This window comes from Bombyx mandarina, chromosome 04 (genome assembly GCF_030267445.1).
Source record: "Bombyx mandarina strain Sakado chromosome 04, ASM3026744v2".
Taxonomy (NCBI): domain Eukaryota; kingdom Metazoa; phylum Arthropoda; class Insecta; order Lepidoptera; family Bombycidae; genus Bombyx; species Bombyx mandarina.
Window position 1 is genome coordinate 11,878,426 of NC_143211.1, and position 17,567 is coordinate 11,895,992.

The 17,567-nt window shown below is 34.8% G+C and overlaps 3 protein-coding genes across 4 annotated transcripts; 1 reads left to right on the forward strand and 2 right to left on the reverse strand.

Annotated features, from left to right (window-relative positions):
* Positions 1–1,600: 1,600 nt before the first annotated feature.
* On the reverse strand, positions 1,601–6,411 carry LOC114248381 (angio-associated migratory cell protein). The gene is made up of 4 exons (XM_028181595.2): positions 5,219–6,411; positions 4,779–4,953; positions 3,431–3,547; positions 1,601–2,022 (listed from the first exon to the last, which is right to left on the reverse strand). Exons 1-4 carry the CDS (start codon positions 5,822–5,824, stop codon positions 1,712–1,714), a joined length of 1,209 nt encoding a protein of 402 aa, XP_028037396.2. The 5' UTR covers positions 5,825–6,411; the 3' UTR covers positions 1,601–1,711.
* A 1,293-nt stretch (positions 6,412–7,704) lies between these two features.
* mRpL10 (mitochondrial ribosomal protein L10) lies at positions 7,705–8,961 on the forward strand. Its single transcript, XM_028181562.2, has 3 exons — positions 7,705–7,913; positions 7,997–8,503; positions 8,636–8,961. The coding sequence occupies exons 1-3, from the start codon at positions 7,895–7,897 to the stop codon at positions 8,860–8,862; spliced, it is 753 nt and encodes a 250-aa protein (XP_028037363.2). The 5' UTR covers positions 7,705–7,894; the 3' UTR covers positions 8,863–8,961.
* A 3,701-nt stretch (positions 8,962–12,662) lies between these two features.
* LOC114248376 (uncharacterized) lies at positions 12,663–16,286 on the reverse strand. Of its 2 annotated transcripts, none has more exons than XM_089740363.1 (4): positions 15,571–16,286; positions 14,831–15,089; positions 14,504–14,678; positions 12,663–13,599 (listed from the first exon to the last, which is right to left on the reverse strand). In XM_089740363.1, exons 2-4 carry the CDS (start codon positions 14,941–14,943, stop codon positions 13,039–13,041), a joined length of 849 nt encoding a protein of 282 aa, XP_089596489.1. In that variant the 5' UTR covers positions 14,944–15,089; positions 15,571–16,286; the 3' UTR covers positions 12,663–13,038. The 2 variants fall into 2 exon arrangements, with proteins under 2 accessions (XP_089596489.1, XP_028037390.2); XM_028181589.2 differs by having other exon boundaries at positions 14,504–14,663; positions 15,571–16,258.
* Between the last annotated feature and the right edge of the window lie 1,281 nt (positions 16,287–17,567).

The window sequence follows — 17,567 nt, forward strand, 5'->3', positions numbered from 1 at the left end:
ATACTACAGTTAGGCTATATAAGCGGATTTCAAAAAGCAAATAAATTATTATGCGATCACATTACTCGTTCATTTCCACTTTGTGGAACACTTGTCTGTGTAAATGTTCTTCATCAATTTGACAGAGGATACAACTCGCTTTTCATTTGAATGAAGTGGTCGAAGTAAAATGAAACTGCTATAGAACTCCGGTCCCCGTGTGTTGGAATAGCCCCATAAGCTACCAACGATTAGGTAGGGGAAAAAATAAGTACTATAAATTCCTTCTAGTTTAAGTTTCTGGTTTAATATTAGTACATAATTGAAAGCCAGATAAGGATCATATTCAGCACCAATTGTGAGAGTGCGTGTCTAAAGTAGCGCTGGTTGATTAATCCATTAAAGTGGGTATTATCCACTTTTTTGGGGAGATTTACTTGCAAAATATGAAGTGCGCGTTTTTACGTGCGAACCATTGATGAAATTACTCAATTTTAACCTTGTTTGGCACAAGTTGTGCTACTGTTGTTGACAGTTGCAGTTGACTTATTCTAAAATTTAAATATCTTGAAAAAAGCCTGGAATAAAGTCGTTCCAAGTTATCAAATTCAGTTTTTAAACAAAATGGTCGTTTTAAAGAGTGGCTCCAAAGGTAACGGCATTTTGTATACTGCAGCTGCGGACGGTTTTCGCACAGGAGTGTTTCATAGCATTACATTCTAGATACCATAATGATTTATTTTTATCAAATTTCAATTCTTTCATTTTATTTATTTAAAAGATAATTCAAATTAGTATTTTGATATTATTTTAAAATGACAATGTGACAACTGAATGTATTAGGTATTTCTTTATTTGAAATGGATAGCAATTAGTTACTTACGTTTTTTGTTTTCATGCCTACCTCAACGTTATTATTCGTATAATTGGGTGATAATTGTTTAATTCCTGTAATGTATTTACTGTAAATAGATTAAGTATCCCATGAGTGTCCGTCACGGACACCGGCACAAGTCGATATTATCGGTACATTCTCATAATTGAGGCCTATAAAATCAAAGGCAGCTAAACGCCTTAATGTCGTAAAATGGATTAACAATGGCGCTATCTTGTTTAGTTAGTTGGACACGGTTTAGTGTTTTCATTTTATAACAAGTGCAGCTAAATCTCTTACAAATTCATTTCAAAAATTTTATTTTTACTCTGCACTAAGTAATAAACGAAGTTTTATCATTTAAAATTCAGATTATTAGTAATATTCTCATTCTTTATAAATCTGCTTTAAAATAAAGAATATCGTAGCTATCCGAACAAAGTTATTTCAGATTCTCAAGCCGGGAGTGTTGCCACACTGGCCCTAGCAAGAGCAGTACTTCGATGGATCGGTAGGATCCGTAATGACGTGTTTAGGGCCGATTTTTGTAGTTTACCTGAATATTTGACAAACTTGGATTTCGCTACCTTTGATTTTATAGGCCTCAATTAAACTAAGAAGTACGAAACCGATTCCAATAAGAATGACTCTTATCAGAGTTCTGAGGAGAACCAGCTGTGAATGATACTTGAGCAGGTCTTTTGTTATTTTTCAATACTGTTAACTAAATCGTAAATTAAATATAGATAATAAATAAGTATTTTATTTACAGAATTACATATCCATGTTATACATAAAATATTTTACAACAAGAATAATTTAGAACAGCCGAATCACAACTAACATTTAGATCGTGCACTAATTTCCACTAGAAACATCATATTTGAATATTCTGGCAGAACCATCATCAGACGTACTGAGAATCAAATTCTCTTTAGCATTATAGCAGAGGTCCAGAATTTCTGATCTGTGTCCCGTCAAAATCACACACTGTTCACCAGATCTGCCTTCGTATGCTCGTATGGAACCATCCAGGCATCCTGTCATCAGATTGTTTTTCACCCAAAACATTTTAGTAACTCCGTTGACTTCATTTTCTGGTTTCGTACATTGATGTCTTAACAACTGCCTTGCTACGTCCCATATTGTCACAGAGCCAGTCAGTGTACCTGAAGACATTTTTAAAACAATTAATACATTGAAAAAAGTTTTTTAAGAATTACTTACTAATTTATTTATTTATTTATAACTTCATATACTAGAAAGTATAAAGGCGGACTAAATGCCATAAGCATTCTCTAACAGTCTACCTTAGGGGAGTGCAGAGATGAATCTTGGTAGGTATAGTGTGAAGGTGATATTACTTAAATATATGTGTGTATATAACATACATAATATTTATAGATACAAATACTTAAATAAATACATATACATAAATATTATATCATTACTTACTAAAAATTACTAATATTGAACATAGCTTTACTTGGATAATAATATTAAATGAGCTTAATTTTTTACTTCTTGTCTAGAGAAGTATTTGTTAGCAAATTTAATGAAGTACTTCTGTCATACTATTTTCCATAGCATCACATCTTATTATGATAGTTGAATTTTTACTGTACAGATTCTTGGAAATAATACCATTTTTAATTATGTAACATACATTTAATAAATTCACGTTGTTTATTAATTCTTTTCATATTCAGACAGGTTATACGATACATTTAAAACTGAAGAGCTTTGTGTCTTCAACTTATTTATGCAGGTAAGATAAGACTTTGCAACAAAATGAAGAGTTCAATTTGATGTATTAACGATTTTGTGCTAGTACTTAAAGCCATTACACACCAGGTACACCATAATTTTCTTTCTCAAATTACAACACTACATCTGTAAAGTAATTTTGTTGATGTGCCAAATAACTGAGATTTACTGATCAAATATTATAATAAGCAATATAGCAAAAAGTAATAATGTACGGGAATCTTAATTTTTTTTAGAAGGGTATTAAGATTCTTTACTGACATTTATGTCAGTAAGAAATCTTTAACAGAACTTTAGTTCTGTATCTGTTTGTTTATTAATAATTATTTTTTTTTATTTTTTTTATTGCTTAGCTGTGTGGACGAGCTCACAGCCCACCTGATGTTAAGTGGTTACTGGAGCCCATAGACATCTACAACGTAAATGCGCCACACACCTTGAGATATAGTTCTAAGGTCTCAGTATAGTCACAACGGCTGCCCCACCCTTCAAACCGAAACGCGTTACTGCTTCACGGCAGAAATAGGCGGGGCGGTGGTACCTACCCGTGCGGACTCACAAGAGGTCCTACCACCAGTAAAAAATTAGAGAGTATCTTCAAATTTCTTCTATGTTTGCAGGGCGATTTAAGAAATCTTTTTTTTTTGTTTGACAGAATACCTACTAAGGAGGTATTTCAGTTGGTTTTCAATTAATATTTTATATATTCTAATTTTAAAAATGTTTTCTCGAAAGTATCAGGAAATATGAAAAAGATATTTCCAGAACATGAATAGTTAGTTATTTATTATATTATATTATATTTCTTACCTAAAGCTAAAAATCCTAGTAGTTGATCCTGTGCAAAAGCAACAGTTTCTAGATCATTTTCGGTTTGCAGCTCACCAACTATTTTCCCATTGTTTGTTGTAGTCAATATGACTTTTCCTAGAAAAAAAAAATACAATTAGATATTTATGTTCAGTGCCAAAAAATTTACTAAGTTAACTGATGGATTGGTTACACATGTTTTTTTTAATAAATTTCAATACAGTACGTTTGGCAATGTGGTGATTGTGAGTAACGCAACAAGAGAATAAAACAATCTCTTTGTGTGATTGTCATAAAATGTCAGAGCTTCAGTGGAAGCATATTTTTGAACTTATATATCAGCATCATACTGCAATTACCAATAGTTATTTACTAGTAGTAGGACGTATTGTAAATCTGCATGGTTAAGTAGCAAGATCAAGCAAACTTCTATCATGAGTATAATAGTTGAGATAATCATTATACTATACAATTGAGACTTTGACCTCTCATGTATCAAGGCGGGTGGTGCCATTCACGTTGTGATGTCTATGAGCTCTAGTAACCACTTAGCACGAGTTGGCCTAGTATCTTATTTATCAATTAATAAAATAATTTGAAAAACTTGACCTCAGGTCTTAAGATAGAACAAAGATAGCTAGTAAACAATGGATGTATTTTTCCACACATGATCATCATAGAATAATAGATTTGAGACATGCTCCAAAGTTTTCTTCTGATTCAATACCTTGCTTTAAGAAACATCATGCCAAATACTAGTAACAAAAATAATTCACACTGAACAAGCTCAAGCTTGGATCTTCTCATGTTCTATGGATACTGAATGCCTAATCAAGTACAAAAACAAAACACCCATAAGTATGATTAGATTATGATTGACTGAAACTTTATTACTGGTGGTAGGACCTCTTGTGAGTCTGCACGGGTAGGTACCACCGCCCTGCCTATTTCTGCCGTGAAGCAGTAATGCGTTTCGGTCTGAAGAGTAGGGCAGCCGTTGTAACTATACTGAGATCTTAGAACTTATATCTCAAGCTGAGTGGCGCATTTACGTTGTAAATGTCTATGGGCTCCAGTAACCACTTAACATCAGGTGGGCTGTGAGCATGTCCACTCATCTAAGCAATAAAAAAAAACACATATTTAATCAAATTAAAAACTAAACTATCTTGTAAACTATATCTGTTCATAAAATATTTATACCATGTAAAAGTGTATTAAAAAAATAACATTTTATGTTTTATTTTCATTATCGTAGGTTTCTTGGCCAACAACAGAAATTTATTTACTTTTCTGTTTCCTTTTTCTATTCTAATTTCATGTAGGAGTAGAAAACAATAATTCTAACCATCTGTAGAGATTGAAGCCATAAGACTATTGTCTGGGTGAATGTCAATTGCCGTCACTCTAATTTGATGGACATTAGCTGGTAATTGGTGTGTCACAGCTGATGTTTTAATATCCCATATTTTGACTGTACCATCTTCATAGCCAGCAGCCATTCGGACACCATCGGTGAATAGCTGTAAGTGTGGAAAATTATGCAACTTAATTACCAATTACGATAAAAAAAGTATATATTAAGTATTAAAAAAGATGAGACAATAATTGGGTTAGCTCATAAACAACTTGGCCTTAGACTCTTAGAGAAACCCTCAAACTTACTATTGTGACCAAGGTGATGAATCAAATGTTTTCATTTTACTAACAGCAAACTTAATACAACAAAATTAAATAAAAATTGTTTTTAAATGTGTTTATTTAGTCATATAGAATAATCTGTCTTACCTTTGCACATTCAACTTTGACATTATGCCCCTGAAGCACTTTAGTTTCGCCGGAAGGTATTTTAAAAATGTAAATATCTCCCGAAACAGCCCCACATATCAAAACTTTAGCACCAAAGTGCCACATGCCAAATGATAAGTCATCTGCAATATATTCAAATGCAAGTGGCCATGGATCTGTTCCATCACTGTATTTCCATACTTTAATTACACCAGACATATCCACTGTAGCTAAGTAAGACCCATCAAAACTGAATCCAACAAATATAACAGAGTCCTTGTGATTCACACATTCATGTACAACTTGACCAGATTCCACTGACCATACATAAGCCTTATCGTCTTCACCACCCGTAACTGCTAATTTACCATTGGGGTGGAGATCACAACAAAATACAGAACCCACGTGTTTGCTGAACACTAGTGCAGAATGATCTTCAGGGGGTTCTATATCTATGTCTTCTTCTTCTTGACTAAGAAACTCTTCCATTTCTTCATCACCCAGTTCATCCATTTCGTCCAGGTAAATTACGCCCTCATCCTCCATACTTGTAATTTCGTCTCCGTTTAATGACGACGGCGGTGTGTTTTGCTCATTCCCGTGCATATTGACTGACTGAATAACTGTTCTTATTAAGCTATCTTATTCACCAATTATTCTCAAATATTAAGTGTCCTATGCCAATTATTTTTAGATACTTTTCAAAAAAGTTATAAAATTGTAAAAGTTTAAGACTAACCCTTATTTACAAAACTAATTAAAATATTTTTCATATAATTAAGTTTCTTTCAGAATTATCATACATCGCATAAACTATTAATTTTATAATGTTATGGTTAAAATAGCAAGTTTTAGATTGTTTAAAATTGAAAATAATTTAACAAATGAGTAAATTGAGTCCAATCAACACGTTTTTTTGTTGTTGTCAATGACATTCTGATTTTTTTGTTTAATTCGTCCATTGGGCGGCCAAGGCGTGTAGAGACCAGTCACTCTTTTATTACAAAGCCAGAGGTTATGTTAGTTGTGTGAAAAGTGAAATGAATCAAAAAACTTAAAATAATTGATTAGGGTATAAAATATATAGGGTGAAATAAGATAACACTATAGGTTTTTGACGAGATGAAATGATATAATTAAACTAAACGGTCTAACTAAAAAGTCTAACGAATTGAATTGACTTGGAAAAACTTGTGGCGTTTAAGATTTAAGAACGCACATTTTTATGATGCGTAAGCCGGAACGCACGAGAGGTGGGAAAAAGAAGATAGTCTGTGACACGCGACCTTTTTACCGCCGAAAATTTAAAACGGACAAATATATATATATTTTGTTTTTATTTATTTATTTATGTACACACAGAAAACAAGATACAGTACAGAGTAATAGGAAAATTATTTACAAAGGCATATAATGTGTTATCTTAGAATTGTTTATGCCGCTACAACAATAAAAACTCCTATTGTTTCAACTGTGTTAATTACATAAAACACTATTTTACGGCGAAATAAAAAGGGCTTTTATACGGACTCCCTCTAACTCAAGAAGCCACATGCAGGAATATATTTTCATTTTCCTAAGCTTTCGCAAGTACAAAATTATGATCATGAGGCCACCATTATTACACGCTTAAACCCCAATACTAAACAGAATGAAATATTCACAACGACAAATTCTTCTTAAAATTTACAATTGGTGAGATCAATAACCGAATAAATTAATTCCATTCCTTGCAAATTGGTGGTGTGTCAGTTAGTGGTAACGGAAAATAATGATCAGTTTTCTTTAATTTTTTAAATTCGACGAAAAAAACCTGTTTTCACTGCTTTTAACTACGACGTCACTTATAAGTTAGATCATCAATTTAATCTTATTGACCTGTTAAACTGTAAACAAAGTATTTAGCACCTGAACAATAGAAACCTATTGATATTGATTAGGAGTGAATTTGGTTCACAGAATCTAAATGTTCTACATTGAACCGAGAGAAGAGAAAATGGAAACTGTGGCTCAAGTAATAGTGTCCTGTGCTGTGGCTTATTGTCATAAAAAATAGCGGCTTTTTGGCGGGAACGCGAAGACTGATGTTCTGTGATTTGTTTTATTTTGTCTATTTAGTGTTTCTTCGGGTTTAAATGTGTAATAACGGTGGTTTATTAACTGTTCAATATCTGTGAAAGTGCACAAATGTGGGAAAATGAAACAAAGCGGCTGGACGTAACTTCTTGGGATCCTCCAAAAAGTCTACTGAAGATATCTCAGTAAATGACCACCATTTTACTGAGATTATATGTCATCCCATATCATCTTATTTAATTTATTCCCAGTTGATTAAATTCTCAAATTAATCACCTTCATTTCATTTCATTTTACTCCGTAATATCATTTTTCATAGAAATAAGAATATAAATTAAAATAAGACATGACCTAAAGATCTTAGTTACCAGGTCATAAAATCCCTTAAAAAAATAACTTAAAGGTTAGGTTGTCACTTGTCACTGTCAAAAATTTACGATATGTATTGGGTAATTGGAAGAAAATTGAGATAAATTCGATTGTTTATAGTAATTTCAAAAATATTCCTGTTTGGTATTTAATAAGCACGTAACGCTCGTGCTTAGAACAATTATCCTCTAATACAATATCAACCCACATCTACAACCACTAAAACTGAGAATGTCATCATTAAAAAAAAGTAAAACAACTCACATTTAGTAATGCCGAAATAATTGTAATAGTCTCGTAAAACTGCTATATATTATCATTCATAATTTTCAGTTCTTTTAGAGCCTCGAGCATGTTTAGTCACATCAAAGAGGTTTCGAGGGAAAATAAATATTCAAAGGCCAAGGCTGCCTCATTTCGAACGGCAGCTACTACTTGATCTATCAAAACCTAAATATGGTCCGCCCAAGTACACATTACCCGACTTTTTACTTTGCGACAGAGGAGAGAAAAAGAATAAAACAGAAATTGACAATCCCTTCGAAAGGATTTTGGCCAGAGAATGTTTGGAATGGTTTAATACATCCAAAATGATTGTGTTCTTACATGTAAACCCAATAACAATGGAGGACAAGACGCCAGTTTACGCTGCCTTAAATAAAAATAAAATGTATTTAAGAACCTATGGAAAAAAAATTGTAAGCCTTGCGACAAAAGGAACACGCTACGAAGTTGTCAATGAACTGTTTACCTCACATCAAAATATTATATTCGGTCAACCTGAAAATGCTGCAAAAATGTTTAAAATTTTGAAAAAAGCTCCACAGTTGGTTGTAATGGGTATGAAAATTAATTCACTTTTAAAAAATTACAAAAAAACTGGTTGTAATATTATTGGTTTATATACACTGTTCCTTCAATTAAATTTTATATTTTCTGTAACTAAATTATATCATTTAAATTTTCTTTCAGCTGGTGTAGTACAAGATCGTCTACTTTCAAAGAATGAACTTTTAGAGTTCAGCCAACTTCCAACCTTAGATTTGGCCAGAAGTAAGCTGTGTCAGGTTTTAGACAGTGCAGGCTCAGGTCTGGTCAGTCAATTGAATCGGAGTCAGCAAATTTTGGTATCCCATTTAGACAAACATGTTGAACAACAAAATTCAAGTATAGAAAAAAATGAAAACCAAGAAAGCTAAACGTTTATAAGCCTGTTTTAAAGCAAACTACCTTACATTTAAGGGGGTAATATTTCAATTACTCCATTTAAAAAAATATAGGATTTTACCATAGAATTATTTGATAGTTTGTTTTCATTTATTTAATTACAGTTCCCATATGGCTAAGCACAAAACATAATTAAAAATACTGTAGTAATCATTTTCAAATACAGTAAAATTACATATAGACGCTTGAAAGGCAAGCGTGTCTAAGCGACAATAACTGCTTGGTACATAAATGATAGGCAATAACCATATTCGATGAGCAAAAAAAATATATTTCTAAGTTTTTTTTTTTTTTTTTTTTATTGCTTAGCTGTGTGGACGAGCTCACAGCCCACCTGATGTTAAGTGGTTACTGGAGCCCATAGACATCTACAACGTAAATGCGCCACACACCTTGAGATATAGTTCTAAGGTCTCAGTATAGTCACAACGGCTGCCCCACCCTTCAAACCGAAACGCATTACTGCTTCACGGCAGAAATAGGCGGGGCGGTGGTACCTACCCGTGCGGACTCACAAGAGGTCCTACCACCAGTAATTACGCAAATTATAATTTTGCGGGTTTCATTTTTATTACACGATGTTATTCCTTCACAGTGGAAGTCAATCGTGAACATTTGTTGAGTACGTATTTCATTAGAAAAATTGGTACCCGCCTGCGGGATTCGAACACCGGTGCATCGCTTCAACACGAATGCACCGGACGTCTTATCCGTTAGGCCACGACGACCACGAAAAGTCTATTAAAATCATTTCAATCCTACAGCTAGATTCGTTAAAATAATTTCAACTTTAAATTAGTCTACTGCAAAGTTCACGCATTGTCGCTTAGTCACGTTTGCTTTTCAAGCGTCGAATATTATTATTTATATCGCTGCAAATATTATCAGAAATAGGTAAAAATTTAGCAACAATTTACTTATTTCTTCTGGCTTCCAGTGGAGTACTGTACCCATCTTTGGGCTGGGGGATACTGGTTATCAGTAACTTCCATTTGACTCTATGTAGAAGAGAGCCATTCGAATCATCCACAATCCCATTTTCACAGACTATTTGGAACTTTTGAGTCTATGGAGGGACTTTGGTTCTCACTGTGTCTTTTACTGTATGTTCTATGGGAAGTGCTCTGAAGAATCATTTGAGATGATCCCATCACCTCGTTTTTGTCATTGCATCGCCCACCACTGGAGCAGAGTTCATTCATACTGGCTGTGCCTGTGGCATTGCTCCGACATGATGAGCGACAGTAACCACTCACCATCAGATGGTCTGTACCAGCTGATATACAACACAATCGGAATTCAATCTCACGTCTAATGGTAAGTCAGGCCATTGTGGGTATATTAGTAATGTGGCGGGTAGCTATTATACAACGCAAGATATTTGACAGATACCTGAATCTCGCTTACGACATTTTCAAGATAAGTTCGCATATATACAAGTTCCGAACAACCACGTTCGGACCGTCGCGTCGGTCTACCGAGCAAATATCACCCGCTCGGTGGAAGATCTTCCCTTTGTCGTATACTCCTAAAGTAATCATAATACATTTATTTATTCGAGTGACCAGGATAAGATATGGTATTATGATACTGTGAATTTCAGAATTCACGTGGGCTATGAATATGTCCATCACTCCCATCAAATTGAAATGCACTATCATTTGATATTGCACAAAGCAAACATAATATTAAAAGCATTATCTGAGATGGGAAGAGATAATGAATTTTGTATGAGCAACTTTGTTATAAGTTACTGATAATAATCCTATGATGTAGGAAAAAAATCCCTAGCTGATTTTAGTCTTTCAGTGATCATGTATTACTATAAAAAAATTCATAGTAGTTTTTTTTTATTATACTAATAATATACTGTACTCTCAAGTGAATAACCCTGGTCATGGTTCTCGTCGAACCCATCGCTTGCGACGAAGGGCTCTGTGAGTAAATTAACCCACAGACAGCCCACTGAGTTTCTCGCCGGATCTTCTCAGTGGGTCGCGTTTCCGATCCGGTGGTAGATTCTGCGAAGCAAGACTCTTGCTAGGGTTCGTGTTAGCAACGTCGACATGTTTGAGCATCGTGAGCTCACCTACTAGTTAAGGTTATGCTGATATGGTCTCTAGACCATCAGCTTAGGTAGGAAAAAAAAACGTGAATAACATACCCAATTCTTGCCGTAAATAAACATGCGCAATACGAGCACGACAGTTACTCATATAATAAAATATAGTATGTAATAAGTCATATAATAATGTATAGCAGCAAGCAAAATAAGTATATCTATAGGGTCGCTCGTTCACACTTTCGTAAATGTTATTTTCATTTATGGCGCTAGGATGAAAGTTTGACAATATGTAGCGGGCCGATGACAAACGAAAGGGTAGGAAATGAGGTAGTAGGTAGAAATGGGGAGGATGCCTAAAATCGAAGTATTGAGTGACTCAAACGTGAATAAAAGTGAAACAGAGCGAGATATTAGGACTATTTGACCGTTATTCTTTCGATCTAACTTTAAAACATTAATGATACAAAACTCGCAAGAAAGTTTCGATTAACTTTGTTTAAGAAATTTCCGTAATATATTAAAATAAAAAGAAATTTATTTAATTTTTAAACAACGGATGCACACAAGAGTGAAAGGCGATTAGTTATTTAGGCTATCGGTGTATTTATATTGCTATATTTATCGGACTTTTGAACGATTTAGTCCAAGTTCAAACTTCGAAGACCATAAAAAGAGCGAAATACACAACACCAAAAAAATCGGATCCGTAAAAAAAAAGAAACAGTCCTTCAGTTAGAGTCGAGAAAAATTCAGGCACGCGAGATTTCGGTTTTTGCTAAGGCTGTAAGCGGAAAAAAGTAACAATGAAAAAAACTATTTTTTAATATAGTTACGACAAACGAAACGATAAACCATACCGTAAACAGTGAAGAAGCCAGCAGGCATAAAGAAAGAGCCAGGTTGGTTATAACTCTTGCATCATTCATGGTTGGCGAAAGTTTCAGATTCTAGCCCGATTGAGGTTTTTGTGAAATAACAAAAATCTCACCAAACTTTTTCACAAAAAACCTCAATGTGTGTTTTTGTAAACGAACGTCTATGAAAATACCTATAATCAATATAAAATATGTAGAAACTATTTCTCGAACAATGATCGAAGACATCACTGCCTATTCCAAAAGTTTCAGAACTAGCTGGATGGAGCGATCCAGGAATCAACTAAATCAGGTACAATTTGTGGATTCTCCGGCTTTGCGAATCAGGCCTATGGAATTACACAGCTTGTAATATATTTATGACCGAAAACTTAAAATCGACTTCAGCAGAATGTGCAGTTTTTAACTTCCTCAACGTTGTACCTATCAATCTACATTCAACTACGGTTGTTTTCTTATACAGCATTCATACAAACATGAAAGTCATAAACAAATCAATGAAGTATTTGTGACAGAACTTAAGACAGCAAAGATATTTTATAACGAAAATTAAGAAAAAATAATAAAATCAAAAAATGAAACGGGAAATATCTGTATTGCTTATTCTGTTTTTACCCATATGGAAAAATGTTCTAATGCTTACTATATATTAATAATATGTATAAGAAAACAGATTAACGTAGGTACTATCAAAAGTCACATGACTTTTCCAACAACTATAAAAAAAAGTACTGCAGAGTCAAAATAGCCACTGAAAATATACGCTAATTGAGGAAATAAATTAAGTGCTTGCGTTTCGTCGTATCGGAGGATCGTAAGTAATAAAATTATATTTATGTATAATAAAAAACTTAATTTATTAAAATCTTTGGCAAAGGAACTAATTAAAACTAATTACAAAGAGATCAAATAATATTAAAATCTACAACTTTTACATACCATAACATACTTTTTATTTGAAAAAGAGTTTCAAAATTTAATACTTATATTAACGTTATTAATACTTGAGCAAGATTCCAGTGTAAATGGTATGTGCTTTGGGTACAAAGGTTCCTAAATGGATATTAAATGTTGACTTTAGTTTGATTAAAATATAATAAGTTACAAAAGTAACAAGTTTTGACTAAGAATCTATACCAGGTTTAGTGGTTTTTCAACACTGTATCAACATAACAATCTTCGTACATAGTCATTTTAATTCGATCGCTTTATGGTGCTGTTATGCGCGAAGAAGCCGTTGCGAGGACCGTGAGGGCAACTGCTGCCTCGACCTCGTCTCGATCGTGTCGTATCATATTATTTAGTGCCACCCGCTGAGCCTTAGCTTCTGGTCGACGTCGTTTCTCGTCTGCCCACCACGAATAATTGATTTCGCTCGGTTGGAATCTAGCTGCACTTTCTAACCACTTACTTAATAGAACGGGGCTCGTCACTGCCTTAGGATTCTCCTGAGGACTGTCGTGATCAAAGCTGTAAGAATTATTGTTCAAATTATCGCATCGGTCTTTGAGTGCTGCTTCTGTTTCTTTTTCATAAAGTCCGGAACTAGGGCTGTCGGTTAAAATGACTTCGTTTTCTAAGCTGTTTTGGTCTGGACTGCACAGTTCGGGTTCGCTCCAGATGCTGTCGTCAGAACAAATACTAAACTGCTCAACGTTTCCTTGAGCGCGATCGTTGTAAGTACGAATAAGATGACCCCAAGTCAAATGGTGACGATCGCCATTGGCATTCTTCAATTTCCTTCGCCAATTGGCAAACCAATTGCAAATCTAAAAAAAAGAGCAGTAAAAGAATAAATCATTGTGTAAATTAACGTTATTTCGGGATATTGGGCACCCAAATACCCAAAAAATATAATGATTTATCAAGCTGGTGGCGGTAGGACGAAGCAGTTGTGCGTTCCAGTTTGAAAGAAACTTGTTTTGTAAAATACTAGTGACATTGTCTTTTATTTATTTATTTTATTTATTGCAGTTGTAGGCAGACGAGCATACGGCTCACTCCTGATGGTGAGTGGTTACCGTCGCCCATGGACTTCAGCAATGCAAGGGGCAGACCCAAGCCGCTGCCTACTGCAACTTACATCAGGAGATATAAAAATCATTTGTCCAAATGCAAGAGAGCAATTCAACAGTAACTGATAAGCACCATAGCTTACTCATTAAAAAATTATAGCAAATATGCGGAATGTAATCAAAATTCGAAAATGAACTTTTTCTCGCGAACTACATCAGCTAAATGGAATCTAGATTGTAAATCATAGCAGTGAATTTAATTTCAACAAAAATCTAATGAGACCTGTCAGGGTACGTATTTGTATTTTTTAAATAAAAATAAGTAGGAACATCAAAAAAATCCGATTATCCAACAATAGTGTTTTTCCGTTCCGTTAGGGTATCAACCCTAACGTGGGAGTCAATTTCTCAGAACAAACTACTAGGACTACTACTACTACTACGGCTTGGCAGTTCTCGCAAATTTAATTTAAGTACATCTGTTCACCACGAAGACGAGGAATTTAAATGCCGAAGGATCGACAAATATAGTGCCTCTTTATGTACAAAGAGCAATTTCTGGCAACTATCCAGATAGGTTGTTTGTAGAGACAAACATGACACCTGATACTCCAAAATCAAGTAAAAATATCAAACCGTACAAAAAAGACAAACTCACTTGGATATATGTAAGTCCTGTTTCGCGTGATAAATATTTTTTTTCCTCTCTGTTCGGATACGGATTATCTCTTCGGCGTACCAGCCAGTCCTTCAAATACCTTTTTATTTCAGGAGTGAAAAGTCTCTTTTGTGGTCGATGCCCGGCCACGAAACTATGTCTGAAACATTTAAAACTATTTAGAATAAAAATGTTGATAAGGTCATGAAATCAAATTACCTCAGTAAATAGTTTCTTGTTTTCAGTGCAAAATAATTATTGATGACGCACAAAGACAATCGTTTACCCTTTCTTTCAGATTAATGTGAGTCACAATACAACACTAACCTCGCATATCTTCTGTTCCTTACGGGTCTTACAGGTTTCTCGTTGTTCTCTTTATTGGTGAGCCGATCCATTGCGTCAACCTTTGTATCACAAGATCGTTGGATGAGAGTCATCGGCTCGAACGACTTTTGATTAGAAAACAGTAAAGCTTGAAGTTATTTATTAAGTTGCCAAGTATCTACTGCACGTGTAGGGGCACCACGGATTGCGACACGACTCGTGTCTCGCACCACTACCGACGCGGGGGATGCTCCGTGATCTATTAAAAAATAAGGACATGATGACATAAATAGATCGTCTTTCGAAATATACAGCACACTGTCTAATTACTGCGAACGGATTAGATAGGTAACAATACGCTCTGTTCGTACGTTGATGTAACCGAAACATGACGGTCACATTCTTTGGTTCGCTTTTAGATGTTATTAGTCTTCGATCTGAACTAAATGCATGTAAATACACAGTATGTCAGCGAAATTGTTACATGTGTTTTAGGCTTTAAATTGGCGCTTTATTGTGGTGTTTTATATTCAGTAATCGTGATTGTGAACAAAAAACATGTTACTATTACGTGTCGTGTGTGTGTGGGTCAATGTGCTTGTTTTTGAGTGCTAGTCTTTTCCGTTAGAAATTACATCAACTACTGTAGTTTACGAACGGCACCGGTCTTCGACAATTTTATGTTTTTACTTTTATTTTTGTTAATTAAATTTTATTGATGCGAAAATTAATGTACATACCTGCGTGCGGGAAAGCTCGAAGAGTGTGAAAATGGCGGATAAGTGCGACGGTAGCGCCGCGGCGTGGGCGCATTCATGCCGCAAAACTGTGTTATTTTCAGGATGTCTCCCGCGATGTCTTCAAACATCATTACAATAGATAACATTTAAAATCAGGTAGGTACGTTTATTTTTATGTTTAGACGGAACAATAAGCAATAACTTTTAATTTACAGCACTGGTTCATTTCATAAAACGTTTGGTTCATTAAAAATGAGCCTATACTAATATATAAATCTACAGGGGTTTTTATGAATGTTCCGTTATAACTATTGAAACATGCATCTGATTGACTTGAAACTTGGTATCCATGTAGAAAATAAATGTAGTTACTTAATGGATAGGCTAATATTTATATGAGTGTTGGACTCCCTAATAATAATGACAATAAATAATAATGCTAATTTCAAATGCCAAGCGAAGCGGGCGAGTACAACTAGTAACTTATAAATGTACGCAAGAAAATGTTTGCTGTAGGTATGAACTGAAAAAATAAATAAATGTTTCTTCCACGTTGTAGTTAAAGTCGAGTCGTGGTCTAATGAATAAGATACCCAGCTTAAGCGTACCGGGTGATGGGAATCTTAAGGATTATACATTTTGCCTGGGAAGGCAGGTAAGTATCATTTTTTCTGTGCAAATATGTACGTAACACGTAGATACTCATGAAAAAAAAAATATTCGCGAAAGGCTGGCTGGTATAGGAATAACACTGTAACAAAAAAATCAAATTCGCTGTGAATTCGAACTAGTGTTCGTTTTTTTATTGTAAGCCCGTGCTGTGCTTCGGCAACATTTTCATGCCAAGAGGACCGTGTGCTAATCAAATGGTCTTCTAGAAATTTCGCATCATTGAAGTCGAGACACTATAGGAATAATGGTGTGACGTAGTTCGATATCAGTCACCGTCTCGTAACATTGCAGATGAAGTTCAGAAAAACGTCCTCGATTCCTTAGTGACGTCTGCATCGTACAAACAATTGTGCGGTAAATCTGCCTTTAAAGCACAATCCTGCAGACACGGGCAGATTAAATAATTCATCAATTTTGCACGAAAACTGTTATTTTACAATACAACATATTCCAGATTAGTAATCACTATGTAGGAAGATAAATTAAAGCATTGGAGAAGTATTTACCGTGGCCAAAAGGATATAAGAGCCGGTGTGACTACTCTTATCGAGCGATGCGAATAGATCGGAGTTCGAATGTTGCACAAGAGTAATATTTTTTTTTAAAAGTGTACCTATTTATAATTTTGTTTACGTTTTATATGTCGTCCGTGAACATGAGAACTTTAAAATATTAGAAAATAAATATGAATGTGCAATAAAATCAAAATAATAAGAAGACGAAAGACCTTAGATCAGAGTGTGTTCCCATTACTGACATATGGCATTGAGACGCGATAATGATAATGGACCTTGTCAGAAGGCTCAAAGTCACAGAGCATTGGAGAGGGCTATGCTCGGAGTTCCTCTGCTAGATCAAATCAGAAACGAAGACATTCGCAGAAGAACCAAGACGTCCAACATAGCCCGAAGGTTTACATGATTGATGTGACAATGGGCAGGGCACATTTCTCCAAGAGCATATGGCCGCTAGAACCGAAACGCCCTCGAGTGGCGACTCCGCACCGGAAAATGCAGCATGGGGCCTACCCATGCATTACAAGCTGGACCAAGGGTCTACTAAAAGTTGCGGAAATCCGCTGGATGTGGGCTACGCAAGACCTTTCCTTGTGGCGAACCTTGAGTGAGTCATGTCTTCGTCTGTGATCCGATGATGATGATGAATAAGACTGAAAGCAAAACGATATATATACCTAGTCAGGTCATAAATTCTGTCACATGTTTAATGTAAAATAATTGAAACAAGTTTATTCATTATGTAACCATTCATATATCAAAATGAACTTAACAAAACATAGATTCTTATGACACTAAAGTTTATTCAAA